Source organism: Neltuma alba, unplaced genomic scaffold, assembly GCF_004799145.2.
Source record: "Neltuma alba isolate B1F8T4 unplaced genomic scaffold, ASM479914v2 tig00012000_pilon, whole genome shotgun sequence".
NCBI lineage: Eukaryota > Viridiplantae > Streptophyta > Magnoliopsida > Fabales > Fabaceae > Neltuma > Neltuma alba.
In genome coordinates, this window is record NW_021636573.1 from 430,506 (window position 1) to 455,589 (window position 25,084).

General features: G+C 35.6%; 1 protein-coding gene across 2 annotated transcripts; it reads left to right on the forward strand.

Annotated features, from left to right (window-relative positions):
• The first annotated feature begins 462 nt into the window (after positions 1 to 462).
• On the forward strand, positions 463 to 6,080 carry LOC114720838 (ethylene receptor 2). 2 transcript variants are annotated; one of them, XM_028906560.1, is made up of 4 exons: positions 463 to 1,060; positions 1,470 to 3,358; positions 4,080 to 4,634; positions 5,422 to 6,080. In XM_028906560.1, exons 2-3 carry the CDS (start codon positions 1,622 to 1,624, stop codon positions 4,614 to 4,616), a joined length of 2,274 nt encoding a protein of 757 aa, XP_028762393.1. In that variant the 5' UTR covers positions 463 to 1,060; positions 1,470 to 1,621; the 3' UTR covers positions 4,617 to 4,634; positions 5,422 to 6,080. The 2 variants fall into 2 exon arrangements, with proteins under 2 accessions (XP_028762393.1, XP_028762392.1); XM_028906559.1 differs by lacking the exon at positions 5,422 to 6,080 and having other exon boundaries at positions 464 to 1,060; positions 4,080 to 5,038.
• The last annotated feature ends 19,004 nt before the right edge of the window (positions 6,081 to 25,084 follow it).

Consider the following 25,084-nt stretch of genomic DNA (forward strand, 5'->3'; position numbering starts at 1 on the left):
TTTATTTTGAGTTTTTCTGAACATTTAATGCATTATTATCTACTTTATCTTTAGTTTAATTGATTAAATACATTCTCTTTTTTTATTTGCCTCACTATTACTCTCTTACATTTACTCATTTATATATAGAGATATATTTAAAAAATTATATTTATTACATATTAATTATTTAAATTAATTTTAACTACTTTCTTAAACCGCATAATTTAATTAAAAAAATTTTATAATAAAAAACGGAGTAGAATATGTATAATTGTGTGTACATATATGTAAAAGATTTCTGACACATTATTCAAAGCTTAATCCAGCATACAATGGATATTTATTTATTAGTGTGACGGGGACGTTTGATTCAAAAGCGTCTAAGTTCTCTTCATGTAAGGATGTGGGTCCCTTCTCTCTCATCCGTCCTTTATTTTTCCCCTGCTACTCAAAAACAACGGCGCTCTCTCTCCCTCCCTCTCTCTGTGCCCCCTCTTCTCTCTCTCTTTCCGTTTATGGTTTTCGGTTTCGTATTTCGAAATCGATACAATAGAATAATACGACCAACTGGTAGCAGCAAGCAATAATAATGTAGAAAAAGTTGCGAAAAGAAATTCTGTAATCCGCTCACCAAATAGCAAGAGAGAGAAGAAGCCTGGTGTAGTGGTGCGGTGGTGGTGCTCGAAAAAGTCGAGCCCAGAACCAGAAGTGCTTCCGCACCAAAAGCTTCGAACGCGGTTCGTGCTCCCAGCTGTGGTTTGCAACGTTTTACGCGCTCGTGGAAGCCGGATTCGTGCTTAGTTTGATGAGTTTTCCTTAATCGGTATTGGGATTTGTTTCTTGTGCAAGTGGGCTCATTTCTGTTCTTCCCAATGAAGGAGGTGGTGCAGGATGATATGGGGTTACACTGGTATTTGAAGCTTGCTCTGTTGTAAAATATTAGAATAATGGGCTGTTTGTAATGCATATTGATTCTTGAACAAAGGTTTTAGTCTTCTGGGTCAAGAATAAGATCTGATGAAGACGGAGTATTGATTGCAATCTAGGTTTTGCTTCCTACTTGGCGCTTTTTCTGCAGGTACATTTGGTCTGCATTACTGGTTTTCTGTTTTCTATTTTTCTTCTTTTAGTATACGTTGGTGGACTTCGATTCTTTAAATAATATTTCTGCTGGTATGGGGTGGGGGAAAGCAACGCTTGGGTTTTTATTATTTAACTGTTTTCTTTATCAATTTTTTTAATATATATATTTTGGTTGTGGAAAATGTCTTCTTCATTGGGGCTGTTATTCACTAGTTTATTCTATTCCACCCCCAAAGGGTATGTGAATTGAAAAAGGTTTAAACCTTACAACTAAACGTACGGCAGTGGAGAGGAATAGTTTTGGTCTTTTCATTAAGCCTATTGTTTTGTTGGATCTCATATTGTTATGTTGCATTCGATTCAGATCTTACTCATTTTTCAATCCTGTTGAACTGTTTTAACAGGACATAAGCATAAATCACTGAGGTGTTCCGGAGTTGCATGCAGAAATTTTTGTGATCTTTTTTTGGCTTTTGATAACGTTATTGTTCAAGGGGTGTGAGCTGCTATGTTGTATCTTTGGATGGATTAAAGAAAAGAAAAACGTATTGGATCAATGTTAAAAACAGTGGCGTCGGGACTTTCAATTTTTTTCCTCCTCAAATGTGTATCTGCAACAGACAATGAATTTCCCAGATGTAACTGTGATGATGAGGCCAGCTTGTGGACTATTGAGAGTATTCTGGAGTGCCAGAGAGTCAGCGATTTGTTGATTGCGGTGGCCTACTTCTCCATACCCATTGAGCTGCTTTGTTTTATCAGTTGCGCGAATGTCCCATTCAAATGGGTTCTCGTTCAGTTTATTGCCTTCATTGTACTATGTGGATTGACACATTTGCTGAATGCATGGACTTATGGTCGTCATTCTTTCCAACTTATGGTGGCACTTACAGTATTCAAAACTCTTACGGCTTTGGTATCATGTGCCACCGCGATTACTCTCATGACTCTCATTCCTTTACTTCTTAAAGTGAAGGTCAGAGAATTAATGCTGAGGAAAAAGACCTCCGAACTTGGACGAGAGGTTGGTCTTATTATGAGGCAGAAGGAAGCTGCAAAACATGTAAGGATGCTCACTCGACAGATTCGCAAGTCTCTTGATAGGCATACTATTTTGTACACCACCCTTGTGGAGCTGTCTGAAACTCTTGGTTTGCAAAATTGTGCAGTCTGGATGCCTAATTTCGATAAAACAGAGATGAACCTCACTCATGAATTGAATGAGAGGAATCTTAGTTCTTCTATACCCATTACAGATCCAGATGTTGTGAGAATTAAGGCAAGCGATGGAGTAAATATTCTTAGCCCTGTCTCAGCACTTGCTGCTGCCAGCAGTGGAAATTCTTCTGAGGTAGGACCAGTGGCTGCAATTCGGATGCCGATGCTTCGGATTTGCAATTTCAAAGGTGGAACACCTGAGTTAAGGCAGGCATGTTATGCAATATTGGTTCTGATTCTTCCCGGTGGAGAGCCAAGATCTTGGGGCAATCAGGAGCTGGAAATAGTTAAAACAGTTGCTGATCAGGTTGCTGTAGCTCTCTCTCATGCTGCAATTCTTGAAGAGTCCCAACTCATGAGAGAGAAATTGGAGGAGCAAAATCGAATTCTACAACAGGCACAAAGAAATGCTTTGATGGCGAGTCAGGCAAGAAACTTATCTCAGAAGGTCATGAGTGATGGAATGAGAAGACCGATGCACTCAATTTTGGGTTTGCTTTCAATTATACAAGATGAGAGTTTGAAAAGTGAACAGAAACTCATTGTGGATTCAATGCTGAGAACCAGCAATGTCCTATCAAACTGGATAAATGATGCCATGAACATTTCAGCGAAGGATGATGGGGGATTTCCATTGGAGATGAGATCTTTTGGGTTACATGCTATAATAAAAGAAGCAGCATGCCTTGCCAAGTGTCTTTGTGTTTATAGGGGCTTTGGTTTTAAAATTGAGTGTGAGAAGTCTTTGCCTGACAATGTTATGGGTGATGAGAGGAGGGTTTTTCAGGTGATTCTACATATGGTTGGGAACTTATTGGATGGAAATAACAGGGGAGGGATTCTTGTACTTCGTGTTCTTGCAGAAAGAGGAAGTCAGGAAAGAAATGACCATGGGTGGACAACTTGGAGACCAAGCTCATCTAGTGGGGATGTACATATTAGATTTGAGATAGGGATCAACAGAAGCAATTATGAATTGGAGAGTTCACGTTCTTTAGGAGTGGGCAGTAGGACATATTCTGGTTGTAGAGATGAGGTCAGGTTGAGCTTCAGCATTTGCAAGAGGATCGTTCAGGTGAGGATCGTGAAATCTTTTGTTTGTTTGTGCATCAGATGATTTTTATTATTACACGAATGCATCTTAGTTCATTTAAATAACACTTCATTATACCTAGCGGAATGCTCATTTTTCCAGTTATTCAGTTGCAATGGACTTAAAACAGCTAAAATCTCTCATGGCCAACTCCTAACGATTTTTAAGGGAGGATATTTGCACACGTTTTTTCCTCACATTTGGAGCAACACTGCAGTTGCTTTATTTTGTTTTGCCTGATTCTAGAGAAGGAAAAATGGAAGCTCAAAGAATTAGTATGTTTTAGGTGTTAGGCATAGTAATTATAATAAATTGAATATGCCATAGTTCTAAGGTCCTTAACTAGCACTTTCACGCATAAAAGGAGTGAGGGTGTGGTTCACCCTTTGTGCAGGAGCTGAAGTTGTTTTATGCACTCGGAGTGTTGATTTGCATGTTATAAGAACAACTCATCTAACAGAAGCATGAGAAGACAATTTTCTATTGTTAGTTTTTATTCACGGGATTTTTTTGATTTGATTGATTATTCTTTCTTTTGACATTCTCTGGGTTGATTTGTACTGATTTTATCTTAATTTGTTCAAGGCGTTTTACATTCCGGTGATGTTCATTTGATGTTAAAACTGTGAAGTGGCAGTTTCTGCGCCATGCATATTTTTCTCCCTTGTCTTGCATTGATTTTGATTTCTTATGCTTTTGGCAGTTGATGCAAGGGAACATATGGTTTGTACCAAATACCTTAGGTTATCCTCAAACCATGGCCCTTGTTCTTCGGTTTCACTTACGACAGTCTATTTCCATTTTCATCTCTGAGCCTGGTGAACCCTCTGAGCGCACAGATTCTAATTCTTTGTTCAGAGGTCTGCAAGTCTTGTTGGCTGACAATGATGATATAAATAGAGCTGTGACCCAAAAGTTGCTTCAGAAGCTAGGTTGTGTCGTAACTTCAGTTTCTTCAGGATTTGAATGCCTTGCTGTCATTGGATCTGCTGGATCTTCTATTCAAGTCGTTCTTTTGGATCTTCATATGCCCGAGTTAGATGGCTTTGAAGTTGCTACAAGGATTCGGAAATTTAGAAGCCGAAATTGGCCAATGATTGTTGCCTTGACTGCAAGTGCCGATGAAGATTTGCATGAAAGACGTATGCAAATTTGTATCAATGGAGTTATAAGAAAGCCCGTTATGTTGAAGGAAATTTCCAGTGAACTTAGGAGGATCCTGACGCATGCACGGAAGTGAAGTCCTGTTAGAGGAGAGGTTGTAAATTTTAAAACCGCAGCATCAACAAGATGAGTTGTTTTGAGCAAGTGTTGGTAGAACTATACACCACCTTTTGCTCATCCCTGCAATACTTCATCCTAGAGATTTTATACCCATAAAATTTTTATGAGGGAGTTATATACAGATTAGTTCAATGTGTTCTCTGTATGTATATCATATATGTAGTTTCAAACATAAAATAGAAGCATCTTCAGGGACATCAATACAGTCAGAATTGAAGGAGGAAAAGGCCAAAAAAATAACACTAGTTCAGGATTACAGGATTAATTCAGATTTATGTTACTCACTTCATGTGCCAACAACATGAACCTTTTATTTGTCAAAACATGATGGTACGGCTATTTTCTTCTTTGTGAGATTTGTTTTCCAGTGGAACAAAATTTTAGGTTTAAATGTGTTCTCAGTATGTATATCATATATGTAGTTTCAAACATAAAATAGAAGCATCATCAGGGACATCTACACAGTCAGAATTGAAGGATGAAAAGACGGAAAAAGAAGAGTAGTTCCGGATTACAGGATTAATTCAGATTTATGTTACTCACTTCATGTGCCCACAATATGAACGTTTTAGTTGTCAAAGCATGATGGTATGGCGATTTTCTTGTTTATGAGATTTGTTTTCCAATGGAACAAAATTTTAGGTTTTAAATGATGAACAAATTAGTTATGCAAAGTGTGAAATAATAATTGAAGTGGATACTTCTAACAGAGACCAATGGCGGACCTAATTTGATAAGCTTCTACTGTCTTCTCGTCACAGGTAGTGTAAGATTCTCTCACTACAAATTGTTTGCCTGGCTTGATTGAGTGCTCCGCTATCCTCCTCTATCACATGCACTCGTTAATGATGAACATTAGTGAGCATGCTGCACAAGGCTTTTACTGTTTTTGTATCTCTGCTGCAACTTTTCTTCTTATTGAGTAATCCGTATGTTTGCAGAAATTCACACTTCCTATGCAGGATCCATATAATTGTATCAAAAGACCTTCACTGATGAGCTGAACTGAAATTTAATTGCATAATCTGAATAAACATTGTCATGCCTGATGAAAAACGCGCACACATGAAAACCAGTGGCATGCTGCACTTGCCCAATGCTTTTACCTTTATTATATTTTTTATTCCTGCTGGAACTTATAACACTTGGGCAATCAGTATATGTAGACTACTCCACAAATTGGTGCATTTGTATGGTTTAAGGATCCTATAGATTTCTTGATCATAAAGTTCTAGGAGAGAGAGAGAGTAACCTAAAGACTGGAGATTTGTATGAGATCTACTTCCTGTTTTCTGTCCGACATAATTTCTCTTTACAAAAACTTCATTATTCACATTTTCGGAGGATCCAATCTCTTGTATTGAACACTAGTGTTGATAAGCTGATTCCATGATCTGAATGAAATATTATTTTGACTGAAGTAGCAGTGGTCCCTCCCTCGGAGGGTTGTCAGTTTCCTCCCCTGTGAAAGTCCCAAATCTATATATCGAGTAAGCCGTACTGTTTGCAATCTGTTTGCCAATCTTAAATAATATAGTTTGTTTTTCAATTGCATGGGGTGCAGAATCTAGTTTTGATATTAAAGCTGTGAACTTAGTGGAGGTACATATGCCAAGTGGGGAAAATTGTGTTGGGTCGAAACACCTAGGGGTGTTTGTATGTTGGGGGGAAAAAAACATGGGGGGCTCATTTTCTTGCTCGCAACCCCCTTTTTTTTTATACAATTTGAACATATACATGCACACAAACATGTCAACACCAGGTTGTGTAGTGCTGATACTATGTCAAACATGTCATCTCAAGTTTTAAACACGCAAGAAAGCTTGCATGAATCTCTGTAGTCTGTACGCATATAGAGCTTCTGTTATTTTCTTGTGTGCCCTTTTGCTTTTTGTTGGAAGTGGGCCCAATAAAGGCCCAATTACAGCAAACCCTAGCTTATTTAGTAACTGCCTGCAATTATATTTTTAGTATTTGCATAATTTTAGGATTAGTTAGATAATTTATCTGATTCATTATCCTATCATTATCCTAGTTTAGATTTGATCAGATTCGGTCAAACTCTTTCTTCCCTCTATATGTATCAATTGATTCCATGAAATAAAACAAGCATTCAGCGCCAAACGCTGTCATGGTATCAGAGCAATCATGACCTTCAAAGCGGCGCTGATGGGTACTCCACGAGCCTTCACTGCCGGCGGTCCGGAAAACACATCCTCGGCTGCGACTGGTGATGGCTTGAACAGTGGGACCAACTCTGCAGTGAATCGACCCTCGAATCAATCTTCATCTCTGAGTTCAGCGTCGGATTCACTATCGCAAATCACCATCTCCCACAGACTCAACGGGAACAACTACCTACAATGGTCCAGGAATGTGCTGATGTTTGTTCGAGGACGACACAAGGAGAAATACCTCACGTGGGATCCCAGACCACCATCAACCGAGGATTCCCAATTCGATACATGGCGGGCTGAAGATAATTTGGTAATGACCTGGTTAGTGCACTCGATGACTCCAGAAATCAGCGAAAATTACCTGCTTGCTAGTTCGGCTCGTGAAATCTGGGAATCGGCCAGGAGAACGTACTCAGTTAAGGAAAATTCTGCCGCTATAATTCAGGTAAAACGACTCCTACGTAGTCTGGTTCAGGGGGAGCAAACCATAACCCAGTACTTCAGTGCACTCATGCGACTCTGGTTGCAAATCGATTTGTATGATGTTCATCAATGGACCTGTCACGCCGATGAAACATACTACAAACAAGTGGTTGATCGGGATCGCTGTTATGACTTTCTATTGGGACTTAACGACACCTATGAGGACATACGAGGCAGAATTATGGGGATAAAGCCTCTCCCTTCGCTTGAAGAAGCCTTTAATATGGTCAAGAACGAGGAGAGTCGTAAGGCATTACTCCAATTAACACCTCGAGCTCTACCTTCCGCTGATGCCTCAGCCATGGTCATCCGTGGCAATCCTGAGAATGAATCTAGAGGAAAGAAATTTCTAATGTGTGATCATTGCAATAAAAATGGTCATACACGAGACACTTGCTGGAAGATTCATGGAAAACCAGCTCATTATAGACACCGAACAAAAGGGGACAGGGACAGTAAAGGTATGACAGTGAGCAACATGCAGGACGGTGAGTTTCTGAACCAGGAAGAGGTTTCTATTCTCCGAAAAATCCTAGACAAATATACACCGGATAAAACAAGTGATAAAACGACCCCTCAAGTTACTCTAGCACATGCAGGTATGATTTTCTTGGCTACTCACAAAATAAAAAATACCTGGGTAGTTGACTCTAGAGCCACAGATCATATAACCGGATTTCGTGAATTGTTCTCTGATTTTAAGCCCGATTCTGAATACTCCCGAGTTCAAGTGGCCAATGATACATATGCAAAGGTCATGGGGTCCGGCACTGTTACTATCTCAGCCTCTATTACATTATATAATGTTCTTTTTGTACCTGAGATCAAGTGTAATTTAATGTCTGTTAAAAGTGTCACTTGCCAATTAAATTTCCGTGCAATATTTGACAAATTTCACTGTGATTTTCAGGACTTAGCCTTGGGGAGGGTGATTGGCAAAGCTAAGGAGTGTCATGGACTCTACTATCTAGAAGGCGACTCTAAGACTTCTGTGGTTGATTCTTCTGTTTCAAGTTCAGTTTTTTCTGCCATGTCTCATGATGACATAATGCTATGGCATTCTAGGTTAGGTTATCCAAATCTTAGTTACATGAAAATTCTGTTTCCCAACTCCATCAATAAAGATTTTCAGTTTCATTGTGATACTTGTCATCGAGCAAAGCAAACTCGCTCATCTTATTTGCCAACTCCGTACATACCTACACATCCTTTTGCCCTGATTCACAGTGATGTTTGGGGTCCATCTAGGACTGAAAATATCTCTAATGCAAAATGGTTTGTTACATTCATTGATGATCATACTCGCCTAACATGGGTATTTTTAATGAAAGAAAAATCAAAGGTCTTCTCTATCTTCAAGAACTTTCATGCTTTTATTCAAAATCAATTTCAAACTTCAATAAAAATTCTTCGAAGTGATAATGGCAGAGAATATATTAATATGGATTTTCAAAAATTTCTTGCTGAAAATGGAATTCACCATCAAACTTCTTGTGTGCATACACCACAACAAAATGGTGTAGCAGAACGGAAAAATAGACACCTTTTAGAAGTGGCAAGGGCTCTTTTGATTGATAAAAATGTTCCTATCAAATTTTGGGGAGATGCCATTCTTACTTTGCGTATTTGATCAACAGAATGCCTTCCAAAGTACTAAAATTTCAGACTCCTGTTCAAAAATTCTTAGAGCATTATCCTCATTCTCATCTTCTCAACTCTCTTCCCAAACGTGTATTTGGATGCACAGTTTATGTTTTTGATAATCAGGGAGGAAAACTAGGCTCTAGATCTGAAAAATGTGTTTTTCTGGGTTATTCCTCCACTAAAAAGGGGTATAAATGTTATTCTCCTGCTTCCAAACGTTTTTATATCACTCTTAATGTTAAATTTGTGGAATCTCTTCCTTTTTACTCCAAATCACCCATTCAGGGGGAGAGTGATAGAGAATGGCTAATTTGTGTTGGTGATGAGGGTCATATCAGTGAAACCAATTGCGAAAATCAATCATTACCTAGCTATGGCCCCCAAACAGCACCTTTGTCCACTATCCCAGTCGACACTAATCAACTTTCCACCTATGATGAGCCGGTTCAGTCTATCCTCACCATTGACCAGCCTAATGTTGAACCTGAACAGTCTATCACCGATTCTGTACAGCCACCTTCAAACCTTGACAATAGACCTCCCCATGATCCTAGACTTGAGTCTCAAGTTCATGAAACAGAAGAGGGGACAACAGTTAACAGAGAAGAGTCCATTGCACCACCAAGGCCGAGTCATGAAACTCAACCTGAGTCTATTTCCAAAGATCTACAGTGGCCCATTGCACTAAGAAAAGGAAAGAGAAGTTGTACCAGGTATCCTATTAACAGGTATGTCTCCTATGACAAGCTCAACCCATCCTTTAAGGCATTTGTTGCCAATATTGACAAAGAAGAAATCCCGAGGTGTTTTGATGAAGCTATTTGTGACTTGAATTGGAAGTCAGCCATTGAGGACGAACTGAATGCCCTAGCTAAGAATCAGACTTGGAAAATAGTGGATTTGCCCCAAGGAAAGCCTGTTGTTAGTAGCAAATGGGGCTTTACAAAGAAGTACAATCCAGACGGAAGCATTAATAAGTATAAGGCAAGACTGGTAGCTAGAGGTTTTACACAAACTTACGGTATTGACTATCTTGAAACGTTTGCTCCTGTTGCTAAGTTCAATACTATAAATGTTCTATTATCTCTTGCTGCCAATCTAGATTGGCCATTACATCAATTAGATGTTAAAAATGCCTTCTTAAATGGGGACCTAGATGAGGAAGTGTATATGGAAATACCACCAGGATTACAGAACTCTGAAAATCAGAATAAGGTGTGCAGGCTTTATAAATCCTTGTATGGAACAATCCCCGAGAGCATGGTTTGAAAAATTTACATGTGCCATTAAAAAATTCGGTTACACACAATGCCAAACAGATCATACCTTGTTTATAAAGCACTCTAATCATAAAATTACTGTGCTAATAGTCTATGTGGATGACATAGTATTAACAGGGAATGACGTTGAAGAAATTGCAGAACTGAAACAGAGGTTAGCAGCAGAATTCGAGATAAAAGATCTTGGGAATCTGAGATATTTCCTAGGACTAGAGATTGCTAGATCACCTAAAGGTATTAGTGTGTCACAAAGAAAATACACTATGGACCTTTTAAAGGAGACAGGGTTGTTAGGAGCTAGACCAGCTGAGACTCCTATGGAACTAAACTATAAACTCGAGATTACACCAGATGGGAAGGCTACCAACAAGGAGCGTTACCAAAAATTGGTGGGCAAACTCATATACCTATCCCATACCAGACCGGATATCTCTTATGCAGTAGGGGTTGTGAGTCAATTTAGTAGTAAACCTCAAAAAGAGCACATGGAAGCCATATACCGAATCCTCAGGTACCTGAAAAATACACCTGGGAAAGGATTATTCTTTGCTAAGGGGAATAAAAAGCATGTGGAAATATATACAGATGGAAAAAGGGTGAACCCTGGTACAAAAGAAGACAATGATATTGAAGTATATACTGATGCTGATTGGGCAGGTGCAATCAATGACAGACGCTCTACTACGGGCTACTGTACTTTTGTGTGGGGCAACCTAGTAACATGGAGGAGTAAGAAACAACCTGTTGTATCTAGAAGTTCTGCAGAGGCAGAATATAGAGCTTTAGCTCTTGGAATCTGTGAAGGAATGTGGGTTGTACGGCTACTGCAGGAACTTGGGTTAGAGACTACACCAATAAAAATGTGGTGTGATAGCATGGCTGCATTGAAAATAGCCAATAATCCTGTGCAGCATGACAGGACAAAACATGTCGAGATTGATCGTCATTTTATCAAAGAAAAGATTGAGGCTAAGGTGATTGACTTGGCCTACATTCCTACCGGAAGACAAATTGCAGACATGATGACAAAGCCACTGGTTCGGGCAAAGTTTGATGAACTCACAAGCAAGCTGGGAATGATCAATATCTATTCGCCAGCTTGAGGGGGAGTGTTGGAAGTGGGCCCAATAAAGGCCCAATTACAGCAAACCCTAGCTTATTTAGTAACTGCCTGCAATTATATTTTTAGTATCTGCATAATTTTAGGATTAGTTAGATAATTTATCTGATTCATTATCCTATTATTATCCTAGTTTAGATTTGATCAGATTCGGTCAAACTCTTTCTTCCCTCTATATGTATCAATTGATTCCATGAAATAAAACAAGCATTCAGCACCAAACGCTGTCACTTTTAATTAATTCTCCACGGTTCCAACAGCCATGGCCCATGTTTCCTTTCAATCAATACACTCACCTACTACCTAGCTATTTTCTTTCATAGAACCTCTTAAAAACCAATTTGATTTATTAAAAAAAAAAGAAGAAGATCAGCTTCATTATTAAATGATCTTTCATGTCTGTGTTCTTTCATAGTTGACTTAGTTCGCTTATTTTCACACTATATATATGAATGATTTTCAAATTAGATTGATCATTGAATCAGTGAAAATATTATCTTACAACAAATTGTTCTCCCAAGTCCTGACCTAATCATGAGCACTCCTTTATCGTCTTCTATCACATGCACTTATTATTGATGAAATCTAGTGATGATACTGCAAAATGTTCTCAACTCCAACTGGTACTGTATTTCAGCTTCAACTTCAGCATTTGGGTAATCATTGTATGTAGATTATTGCAGAAGATCAATGCACATGTATGGTGTAAGGATCCTCTATAATTATTGATTGTGAAGTTCTTGTAGAGATCCACATAGTGACATACGGATTATTTTGTGTGTAAGCATTAAAATTTAACTTGGAATAACTAGTCAGACTAGTAAATTGGTAAATTAATTCCTTAGCTGATTCGATCAATAATTTTGGACAACTTGACCGTTGGACTTTATATTATTTCCCTTCCCTTATGAAGCTTGAAATGACATCATTTTGAGTTGGGGGGAGCAATCTTTCATGTGTGTTTTATTGACTCTGTTTTGTTAGATTATTTGACGTTGATACATGAATGCTTCATATATTTTTTGATTATTGCTTTTTTTTATTATTTAAACATTAACTCTTTTTTAGGTTATATGTGAATATATTTGTATATTTTAATTATAATTGAATTGACTGCTGTTCAACCATGGTTAAACTACTAATCCTTCCATCAATGTCTTGATTGGTTTGATGACTGGTAATGTTGCATGCATATATGTGTGCACTTGTATGACTTCTAATACAGGGCTATGTAATGACTAGTAGATTTTTTATGCAAATCTCTTAAACCGTAGTTCCTACTCCTTTTAGCAGGATCATATAAAAATCCATGGCGAGCAAACCGACTTCAGCACAATGGTTAGCTTCTCTAAATTATTATTAGAGGTATTGATTCAATAAGACATATACTACATTTAGTGCTTAATATAAGGGTTGGATAGTTAATTTATGAATGTTCAAAAATTAATTAAGTTAATTATTTATAATAAATGGGTATTGTCACCTCTTAAATATTTTTATTAATCATGTGCACTGGAACAATCTTAATTTAATGAAAACCTCTTAACATTTGCAATTGCGGTAGGGATTATTTTGGGGTCATATAGATAAAAATAAGAAACAAAATGAAAAAGAGTTTTATATTTAAAATCAAATTAAATCTACAACTAGCTCTTACATTAAAGATCAAAAGTAGTATTAAATTTAGAAATCAATAGTGCTCAAGAGTTACAAACAATAAATTATTACAAGTATCTTTATGAAATGATTCAATGGTTCCATCTATTTAGGAGGGGGGGGGGGGAATTAAAGCTGTGAAAGTGTTAATGGTACATATGCATAATTGCAGAGTGAGGAAAGTTGTGTTGGGTTGAAACACTTTGGTGTGTTTGTTTACTGAGATGAAAATTGCAGAGAAGGCTACTTTTATTATTATTGCTATTATTATTTGTTTTGGTTAAGTCTGGAAGTTGGAAGCAAGCGTGCATGAATCTGGGGTACGTCTATATATTTCCTGTCATTTTCAACTGTGCCCTTCTACTTTTGATTTAATCATCCACAAGTACAAATGTAATGCGACACGCCTTCAATAATAAATGTAAAAGTTATTTACATATTTATTATTTTTTTAAAATTAATTTATCTATCTTATTTTTTTTTTTGACCGGAAAATTTATCTATCTTATAAAATGATATGTAATCTCGTGTTTATATAAGAATGTTATAGGAAAACTATGTTACATTCATTACAATTAAATAATTTATTAAGCTTCTTTAATTTACTCAGATTAATTAAGTAATTATATTAAGTGATAGAGGAGTGTTTATTATTGTGACGAGATCTATATGGTTTAATTTAATTTGAATGTGTTAAATTTAAAATCGAAAATTTGCAATCAAATTCAAAAATAATATTCCTCAAGATCTTTGACGTGGGGCACCATAATTTTCCTTTTCCCTGTCGGCTAGGTTTGAGGCTCGGGTTTCTCATGTTGGGCTGCCCAGGAAAATAAATACTGGGCCTCCACAAGTCAGGAAGCCCAAATCCTATCACTTGGGCCTTTGTTATTAGCCCACTATCGGAGCCGACTAACCATTGCTCGTGGGGTTTTCCTCACGAAGTTATCCCTTTTGGGTTCGATATTCTTTTCTTATTTTCATATTCCTTTAACATTTTCTCAAACTTTTCAACAAAGTTTAAATAAATTTGCATGATTTTGAAAAATTAGTGTAACTGAAAAAAAATTAGTGTAATTTTATGTTACTATATGTTATATATTTATTATCTCTCCAGTATAAGGAAATAATATATTTTTTATTTTAAAAGATAGTAATTTCAAAAATTCAATCCATTGAATTACAAAGATAGTTGCAACGACTGTAGAATTTTTTTTTGGTCACATGAGTTGTTAAATTTGATACTATAATAGTAACTATATATATATATATTATATAAAGTAATATATCATAAAAATCATAAATTTTAATGAAAGAATATATTTGAAAGAGTGAAGCAATCGTTAAAATAATTAAATAGATTACATAATTACTTTTTAAATTTTTAATGCGATTTATATATAGTAATATATGTATCAAAATTACAAATTACAGACATATATTTCCTAGTTTTAAGTTTATCTTTGAATTGTTCCACTGAATTGCTTTGAATATATATTATATTATTTTGGTGGGAAAATTCAATAAAAATAATTAAAAATAAATTAAATTATAAAGTAATTTTTATTTTTAGAGATAAAAATAAAACATATATTATTTTATATAATTAAACAATGAATGTAATATTCTCAGAAATTGTTAACACAGTTCTAGAGTTACATCTCAATCATTCATTTATAAAAATTTTATTTTCAGCTGAATTGAGATTTGAATAAAAAATTAAAAAAATCATAGAAACATGAATATTAATATTAAAATTATAATGGAAAAATTATCTTGATTGATATATACAAAATAACAACTATAAATTCTTTTGAGTATAAATATGTAGAGTTGTATCCTTAAAATAATTGCAATGTCAAACATTTGAACAATTAATTATGGATTTGTTAGGTCTATTAATTAATTATCTAAGGACCTAGACATGTGTTCACCTTAATGTATGCCACTTTATTATTATTTATAAGTCGCTTATATTTCAAGCATTCAAGCCAAAAAATGTATTAAATTAATAATTTTTTTAATTTGTCTTTATTAAAGTTAACAGGTATAAAATTGAAAAAGTTCATTTATTATCTCACAAGTGATTTATATTTAGAAACAAACTTTTTTCCTACGAGTTTAGAAACAAATTTTTCCTTTGTGAGTGGCTTATAAATAGAAACCAAGTGGCACTGTTTAAATGCAATTTGTGACATCCTAATTTTTTTATCCCTAGGATTTAAGTAAATATTTATTAAGATTAAACTAACAAAGCTTAAATATATATAAACAATTAAAATAATTATGATCATATGTATGTGTGTAAATTGATAAATATATATATGGATACATGAATAACATAACAACATTAAGAAATCTCACATTAACTAAATGATGGGAAAATAGGGCTCTAAGAGCCTATATATAAGTGGTAGTAGGATAGATTAAGAATAGGGAAAATGACCCTAAGAAAAAAAAACTGAAAATTACCGAATCCTGAATTAAGTTTGGTAACAACACTTTATTTGATATTGACAACACCGAGTTTGCAAATAACAACAAATTTTTGTTGACATTCTTTATTTGGCATTTAGTAATTTTTAACTTCTTTTTTTTGTCATTTTTCTTTAAGAATAAGCTAAATAATTCTCGTACAAAACTAAGACAATCTCAGTAAAGTGTTATTTACGAGTTTGTGAAATGTTGGATTAGGCTGAAATTTGATCAACCTATTTGTAACTACAAGCTCGTCAATTTCAGCAATTGGATTGTCAATTTGATCTTTGCAATGTGAGTTATTAAGTACTAAACTCGTTTTCCCACCTAGGTTTTGCAAATGGAATTCTAAATAGTAAATTATCATTTTAAGATTTGTTTGTTATTGGATTGGGCCACAATTTGGCGAATTGATTCATGACATCTAAGACGCTAAATTCAATGATAGGATCAATGATTAGACTCCTTTTGTAAGAATAATTTAACTCGTATTGAATCTGTTTTTCTGAGTTTTTCAAGGATAGAACATAAGCTATGAATTGGGAGTTTTCTATCTAGGTTATGAATTTAGCAATTCTAATGACATAATTTAATAATTAAAGGATAATATAAGTTGAGGGAGCCTAGGAATTGGATCTAAATCCTCATATATATGTTCTTACTCTAAACCTTAGAAAAATCCTTTCCAGCTAGAATTTTGAGTACTAGTTGAAGGTCTTAGAGGGACAGTTAGAGGTTAGAACTTTGTGAGTAGTTTACTTTAATACTGTAGAGATAATGTTTCAGTTTTATTTGTAGATATACACTCTAGTATGGTATTTTCAAGTATGAGTCTCGTTTGTATTTTACTGCTAGTTAGGAGGAGACCAGATAACTAAATTTTCATTTGTTGCATGTTCTCATATCTATTGGAGAGTGGTTTTTATAATTGAATTCTTTTATTTGGAGTTTTTATTTACGTAACTATCTTGTGGGATACTTTTTTTTGTGAAGGAAACTAAATAAAGTGAGTTGGAAAATAATTGATCTAAGAAATATGATGTGTGAGTTAAAGTTTTGATGAGCTATATTCCTGCATATGTGTATATCTACTTGAATATTTTGAATTATGTGCATTTTGGATGAGTTGTGGAGGAGATAACTAGAGTTACTGAGATCTATATATTTGCCACATGGTATTGGCCTCCATACTGAGCTCAATGATTGGCCACTATTATCTCACTAGTTCTATGAGAGACTACGATGCCCTACTAGTTCTTCAGGAGAGACTCATGGTCCACCAAATACTCTGTAGTCTTTGGCCAATCCACATTTCTCATGTTCCATCAACACATTAAAAAGATTATACGATATATCGACTGTGCAAGTAGGCCAACATTTCTATTGGCAAATAGGGGGTTTCCAAGTCCATGCCCAAGTACTTATTACTTCTTGGGAGCTTGTGAGAGTAACTAGTCAAATAGAAAGAATTTAGCCCATGAGTCTAATTGGCAGAAATAAGGAGGATATAAAGATGGATTTGGGTTCAAGCATTGCATATGATATAGAATTTTCATTGATATTTACGTATACTTCAAATTAATCAAAAATACATTTTCTCCTATGATATTATCAATTGCATGAGGCTGGTGGAAATATCTAACTTATATGGTCATTATGAGTTTAGCTGTTAAATAAACGTGTACTGATTGTTATTAACTTTGTATATCCTACTTGACACCTCGCTAGCACGGTTGGGATATAAAACGTTATTTTTAGAAGTGAATATAAAAAAATGTAAGTTTATTGATTTATTTAAGAAGGTTCTTTCTCAATTAACGATGTGTCAATACACACAAGTAAAAGTTGTATGGAAATTTTCACTAAATCCATTGCTTTCAAACCAAGATCTTGGGTAGACCCAAAACAGATCGCCTTTGAACGAATTAGATAATTAAATTAAGTTGTAATTATCATCAAATAATATGCAATTGAATTTTTTGGACACAAAAATAATATGTAATTGATGTGCAAGCCAAAAAAATGTAATTGATGATTAATAGATTAATTAGGTGTATGACAGTAGCAGGGTCAAAATTATTTTTTCTATTCTTCCGACTCTATTTATATTTATAAGCTATATTGAATTTTAACTAATTTGGATAAGTTGGTTTCAATATATAAGTTTAAATGAAATAATTTTCTAAATTGAAAATACTTGAACTTCATATCTTAATTAAGATAAATAAATGTTAAACCGCTTAAAAATCAACCATTGTTGATCGGGATAAAATTTTTAAATTGAATTCTTAGCAAGTTTTACTTTTCTGAACAATATGTTTTTATCATATTTTTGTTGAGGCTATCTCACCTGAGTTCCAATGTTTTTTTTCCCCATTTTTATTGTTAGTTGTTAAGGTTTTTCTTTTTTTAAAGTTCTTTGCATTTCAAATGTGTGTTTGGTTGTGTTGATAATATATATTATTTTGTTCCTCTTTGATGATCTGATATCTCTTTGAGATCTGGGTTTTTAATTTTAAAAACAACACTATAAATTGGGTCTCATAATAAGATCGTGAAATAATGCAAGTTTTATATGTAATTATTGTCGAGAAGAATTTTACATCTATGTGATCTGGCTTGATTCAACTAGGATTATTTAGAGACCAATGTGATTCTCAAAAGTTAGAGAATAATACCTTTGGGATCATTATTAGAGAGATTAAGAAGCTAAATAAATTATTTTATTACATCATATATTACATGATCTCTCTGAAATATCTAACAAATAATAAAATAAAACAAGATGAAATAAAATAAATTTGGTTCAAGTTGTGTTATGAGACACTGTTCTTAAGAGTTATTTCACCACCATAAGTGAATTTAAATGTGGCACTTCTCTAAATTAAATGAACCCTTCTTGCCAGAAGCAGGAGCATAGAATAGCAAAATTATAAAATGTAAGCGAACAAAAAATGAAATAAAAGGAAAAAGTAGAGCTCGAAAACTCAAGAGCTTGGTGTGTGTTGGCTAGCACTAAGCACTACATATTTATAGGTAATAGTTGTTGGAAATTGTGTGGGTGTGTCAAAAAGGACAAGTTCCACGTTGCTCAAGAGAGTGAAAGCACAAGTCCATAAATACTAGCTTGTGCTCTTGGGCTAGTGAATGGGCCTAGAGGAGAAGGAAGATCTTGTGCACACGACTATGGGCCACTGGAGGCAAACGCAGTGGAAATCCGACGATTCCCCCTGTGCACGAATTAAAGGTGGATAAGGCACCCTTTTAATAAGATGTTTTTACAAAATCTGAAATTAATTTTTAATAATTTCAGAGCTTACCTGAAAACATGATTTGTTGCCTTTGAATTTTTGAACTCCTCATAAACGTAAAGGCTTCAATGCTACCTGAACGGATTATCCTTAATTACAGAAACGGTTTTGTTTTAAACTGATATTAACGTGCCTTAATCACCCAATGTTCAGAAACCGCTGCATTAAGCACTTTCATTGTTGCAACATTTGAAACGGCAAAATTAATCACATTTAAACATGATTAATCAATGTTCAACAGTGCAGTTGGTTGAGGCCCATATAAGGTGCTTCAAGGTAGAGGCTTAGGCATCCTGCACTTGAGCTTTCCTGTACCTCTTTCCCTCCTTTGGAATTTTCTCTGCCTAGCTGAGTTTATATTTTTCCTTCTAATTTTGTTTACCCTCTTCTTGTAGGAGGAGTCTGTTTAATCATTTTCTTAAGGATAGCATTTGTAGGACATGACTCAAACTAATCATTTTCTGCAGGTGCTGCCGCCAATAATCTTAAGAGTTACTCGTGGAATAATCGCGTAACACTACTACTTAGAATGACCATGATGGTGCCTCAGTCACTGTTGTTTCAACAGCAGTCCCTATTCCTAGACCGTTCCTTGACACTTCAAAAATAAAGACATTTGATGGAAGGAACTTCAGGTGGCAGCAGGAGAGAGTTCACTCTATTCTTGACATGCATGGAGTAGCTGCTGATCTTACTTAGTCCGAACCAACTCCAGATGCTGATCAAGCCCACAAAGATATTTGGATGCATGCTAATAAGGTTTGTAGACACAATCTTGTTAGCACTTTATCTAGAGATCTGTTTGATGTGTACTATGTATACAAGGAAGCACATATGATATGAGAATCTCTTATCCTCAAGTACACTGCCGAGGATGCTGGGAAACAGAAGTTTGTGGTGGGAAACTTCTACAAATGGGAGATGATCGAGGAGAAAGATATCAAGCTTCAAATCATTGAGTACTACAAGTTGCTGGAGGAGCTTTGTGCTGAGAAGATTAACCTGCCAAATGAGTTTGTAGCTGGCGTAGTGATCGAGAAGCTGCTAGAAATATGGAGTGACTACAAACAATAATTAAAGAACAAGTAGAAGCAGTTGTCCCTGTCATATCTTATTACCCACATATAATTAAAGACACAAACAGAAAGGCCATACAAGTTGTGAAGGGAAAGGAAATATCTGTCAAAGCAAACCTTGTGAAATCAAAACTGCGCTTAAAGAGGTATGATCACAAAAACAAGAATAATAAAAATAAGAGATCTGATTACAAATCCAAGGATTCTAACCCCAGGTTTAGAAAGAAAGGCACTTGTTTTGTTTGTGAAAAGCCGAGGCACTATGCAGTGCAATGCAGGAAAATGGCTACTCTAAAGGGTGATAATCCTCCTAAGCCAATTTTGTTGAAGGAGATGATGGCAATGATGTTGAAGTCATAGCTGCAGTGGTCTCTCAAGCCCTCATTGTGCCTGATGTAAAGAAATGGGTAGTGGGTTCAGGAGCTACTAAGCACATCTGTGCAAATAAAGAGATGTTTACCTCTTTTGAATAAGGGGAAGATGACATCTACCTTACTAACTCCCGAACTGCTAAGGTTCAGGGACAAGAAAAATGGTGCTTAAACTCATATTAAGAAAAACCCTGGCACTAAACGACATGCTTATGTCGTAGATGTTAGGGCAAACTTAGTCTCTGTGGCGCTGCTTGGGAAAGCTGGGGTTAGAGTGTCCTTTGAGTCTAACAAAGTTGTCATGACTAAGAATAATGTTCTCATTGGGAAGGGATGTTTTAATCAGGGTCTGTTTGTTTTGAGTATTGCTGAAATTAATGAAAATGCATCTTATTCTACTTACTTGATTGACTCTCTTGATTTGGGGCATGCTAGATTAGGACATGTTAATAAATCATATATTAAAAGATTGCAGAATCTTGGTCTAATTTCTGAACTGAAAAATGATACTGAAAACAAATGTGAAGTATATGCGGAGACTAAATTAACCAAGAGGGCACATTTTTCTACATAAAGAGAAACTGAACTACAGTCCTTAATTCACACCGATTTAGGAGATTTAAAACAAGTTGAAGCTAAAGGAGGTAAAAGATACTATATTACCTTTATAGATGATTTTTCTAGATATACTAAGGTATATTTGTTAAGGAATAAAAATGAAGCATTTGAAAAGTTTCTTTTGTCTAAAACAGAAGTGGAAAATCAACTTAATAAAAGAATTAAAAGGGTTAGGTCAGATAGAGGAGGGGAATATTTAGCTTTAAATGAGTTTTGTAAAAAAGAGTGAATAATTCATGAGGTAACTCCTCCTTATTCACCTAAGTCTAATGGTGTTGTAGAAAGGAAAAATAGAACTTTAAAGGAAATGATGAATGCTATGCCTGTGAGTTCTACTACAACTAATAACTTGTGGGGAGAGGCCTTGTTTGCTTTTTTTTGCAAAATAGAATACCTCATAAGAAAACTAAAAAGACACCCTATGAGTTGTGGAAATGATTTTTGCCTAATCTCAAATACTTAAAAGTGTGGGGTGTCTTGTAAAAGTCTTATTACCTGATTCTGAAAAGAGAAAAATAGGTTCAAAAACTTCTAATTGCATGTTTATTGGTTATGCTCAACAAAGTGCTGCTTATCATTTTTTGGTTTTGAAAAGCGATTTTTTGGATCACAATACAATTGTTCAAACAAAAGATGCAGAATTTTTTGAGAATATATTTCCTTTGAAAGTTGAGCATGTTCCTAAAAGAATTGAAAATTCTTCCTTTGGAAAAACTTAAAATGATGATTTGAGTGAGAATTTAAGGAGAAGTAAAAGGCAAAGAAAAGAAACCTCTTTTGGAGATGATTTTTATACCTAGATGATACAAGGTGAACCAAAAAAATTTTATGAAGCAATTTCTTCTCTAGATTCTCAATTTTGGAAAGAAACTATTAAAGCTGAAATAGATTCTTTAAATCAAAATAAAACATGGGTTTTGGTTGACTTGCTCCTAGGAGCAAAACCTATTGGGTGCAAATGGGTTTTTAGGAAAAAATATTTTCTAGATGGGTCAATTGATAAATATAAGACTAGATTGGCAAGCAAAGGTTTTACTGAAAAGAAAACATTGACTATTTCAATACCTTTTCTCTCGTGACTAGGATTTCTTCTGTGAGAATCCTGATTGCTTTAGCTTCAATCCACAAGCTTTTTATTCACTAAATGGATGCTAAAACAGCCTTAATGGTGATTTAGAAGAAGAAATTTATATGACCCAACCTGAGGGGTGTATAGTTCCTAGACAAGAAAACAAAGTTTGCAAAATTGTTAAGTCTTTATATGGTTTGAAACAAGCATCTAAACAATGGCATGAAAAGCTAGACCAAGTTTTGTTGAGTGGTGGCTTCTCTACTATTGAGTTAGAATGTTGTGTTTATACAAAACTTGTAAATTGTGATTGTGTGATTATTTGCTTACATGTGGATGATATGCTTATTTTCAGTACTAGCATGAATGTTGTGTGTGAGACAAATGTTTTCTTGCTTCAAATTTTGACATGAAAGATTTGAGTGAAGAAAATGTTATATTGGGCATTAAAATCATAAGGAATGAACGTGGTATCCTACTTTCAAGAACACTACGTTGAGAAAATCATGAGAAAGTTTGAATATTATGATGTTCCTCCTGTTAGCACTCCTATGATTCCAATATGCATTTAACAAAACATAAAGGATATCCAGTTGCTCAATCTAGATATGCATAGATTATTGGGAGTTTGTTGCATTTAATGAACTATACCAGGCCGGACATAGCCTATGCTGTGTGTAGGTTGAAGATACACTCACTGCCCAAGCAGTGAACATTGGGAGGCTCTGTTGAGGGTATTGAGTTACTTGAGAGGTACCATGAACTATGATAAACTATATAGTGGATTTCTCACTGTATTAGAAGAATACAATGATGCTAGCTAGGTTTCAGACTTACATGAGACAAAATCCACTAGTGGCTATATTTTTAATCTTGGTGGTGGTGTAATAACATTGAAGTCAACCAAACAAACTATACTAACGAAATACTTGAGGGATTCTGAAGTTATTGCAATAGAGTTAGCTGGTTCTGAGGCTGAGTGGTTGAAAAAATTCTTAGCGAACATTCCACTAGATAAAAAAACCAACACTATCAGTGTCTCTACACTGTGATAGCCAATCGGCGATAGCTATAGCTAAAAATAAAACCTTTAATGGTAAAAGTAGCATATTCGATCGAGATATAATATTATAAGGTACCTGCTAAATGTAAGACCCTTAACCTCAAAACATTATAACCCGTCATAAAACCACTACTATGGTAGAAAAGGAAAGCTGTTAAAATGAGCTACCATAGTAGAAGGAAAATTTCATGTTTTTAGAAATTGACAATTCAAACTCGGGTCAACCCGTAATCCGTTGCATGCAACTAAAATCAATTATTCATATCTACTGGGCCTCCGAGCCTTCGGCCCGGGTAACAAAACACATCACATCAGCCCATCTAAAAGATTCCCAACAAAGTAATCTAAAGTTTCATAAGACACTAACAATGGCCTCCGGCCAACCAAAAATAATGAGATACATTCCCTCCAGTTTACAACAAGGCCGGGTAATCAAATATTTCAAAAGCAGTCCTAAGTGTGGCAATATATACTAGCCATACATATACAAATGCTAGAGACCTAAAGCTAACCAAGCTCAAGCCTCTGCGTCTCTTCCCAAAGGCCCACGCCCGGAACCTTCACTTGAAAACATTGTAAACCACGGGGTGAGACAAAGTCCCAGTAACCAACCTTTCCAATACTAGGTACTACTAAATAGGTACTCGTGAGGTGTCAAGTGGGGCAGTTCACAAGTAATATAATAACAAGATAGCCACAATAAATCATGCGAGTGAAATGATGCAAATTCCATTAACCAAATCCCTCACTTTGGGGGATTTTCAGGAGCCGAAGCCGGCCTATCCCTCACTATGGGGGACGTAAGGAGCCATAAAAGACCTATCCCTCACTATGGGAGACGTAGGGAGCCAAAAGGCCTATCCCTCACTATGGGGGACGTACTAAGTCAACCTTCATGCATTAATGGAGGCCTTACCACGTGGTAGTAACAGACAAAACTCTCACCAATTCCCAATTAATGCATCATGCTCAAATCATAATCAAAGAGTAATAATCATTTCACAATTAACCTCATTCAGTGGCATATCTTTCACAATTCCAAAATTCATTCATCATTAGTCGAAACCCCACAATACGGTTTTTCCTTTTTATACACAACATACAGTTTGAATATAATTACTACTTAGAGCACAAAACATAAATCTACTCACAATACCATAGAAGCAAGTACTAAGGATTGGAAAGTGGTTACCTCTCGCCTGAGCAAGGAATAACAAACCGACAATGTGGCCCCGTGCACCACCACGACTCACAACCGGTCTACACAAGCACACAAACACACAACTATCATATATTAGCTTTTAAACTAATAATGTGGCCAAAACAACACTTGGGGACACAAAATTCCTATCTCCCATCAAAACTCTACCCAACTTCAAGGGTATATCTATCAAGGCAACACTCTAAAGTCATACCAATCCATTAAAACCTTAATTCCTTTCCAAACATCAATTAAAATTCACAACCTCAAGGACCCACTATGGAATTCTACACCCAAACATCCCATTTGAGCAATAAAGGTTTCAACAACAATTCTAAACCGATTAAACATCCAATTTAATCCTCCTTAACATAACCCAATTCACAAAACTCAAAATCAATCTCTACATTATCATCCTCAATCCCAAATCACCTATTTCCATAAACCCTAACTCCAAAAACTCAAGATTCTTTAAATCCAAGGAAACTACACCGATTAAATACTTAAACTAACCCAAAGCAATCAATTAAACTCAAAACAATCGGTCAAAAACCTCAGTTCCATCACAACCTAGAAAATCCTAGGGTTCCACCACAAATCCTCAAAAATTCCAAGAAATTCCAAGAAAGAAAGAAGATTAGAGGTTAAAATCACTTACTTGAGGTAATGGATCCTTAGAAATGTCTTTCCCAAGCCTCAAAACTGAAACCCTAGCAGAGCTCCTCTCTCCTCCTTTAGATTTTCTAATTTTCGCACAACTGAACCCTCCAGCGGCTATATAGATTCGGGACTTTTCGCCGCGGCGAACCCCAATCTTTGCCATGGCGAACTAATCCTGAGAGGGATTACTCGCCTGAAAACCCGACTTCGCCGCGGC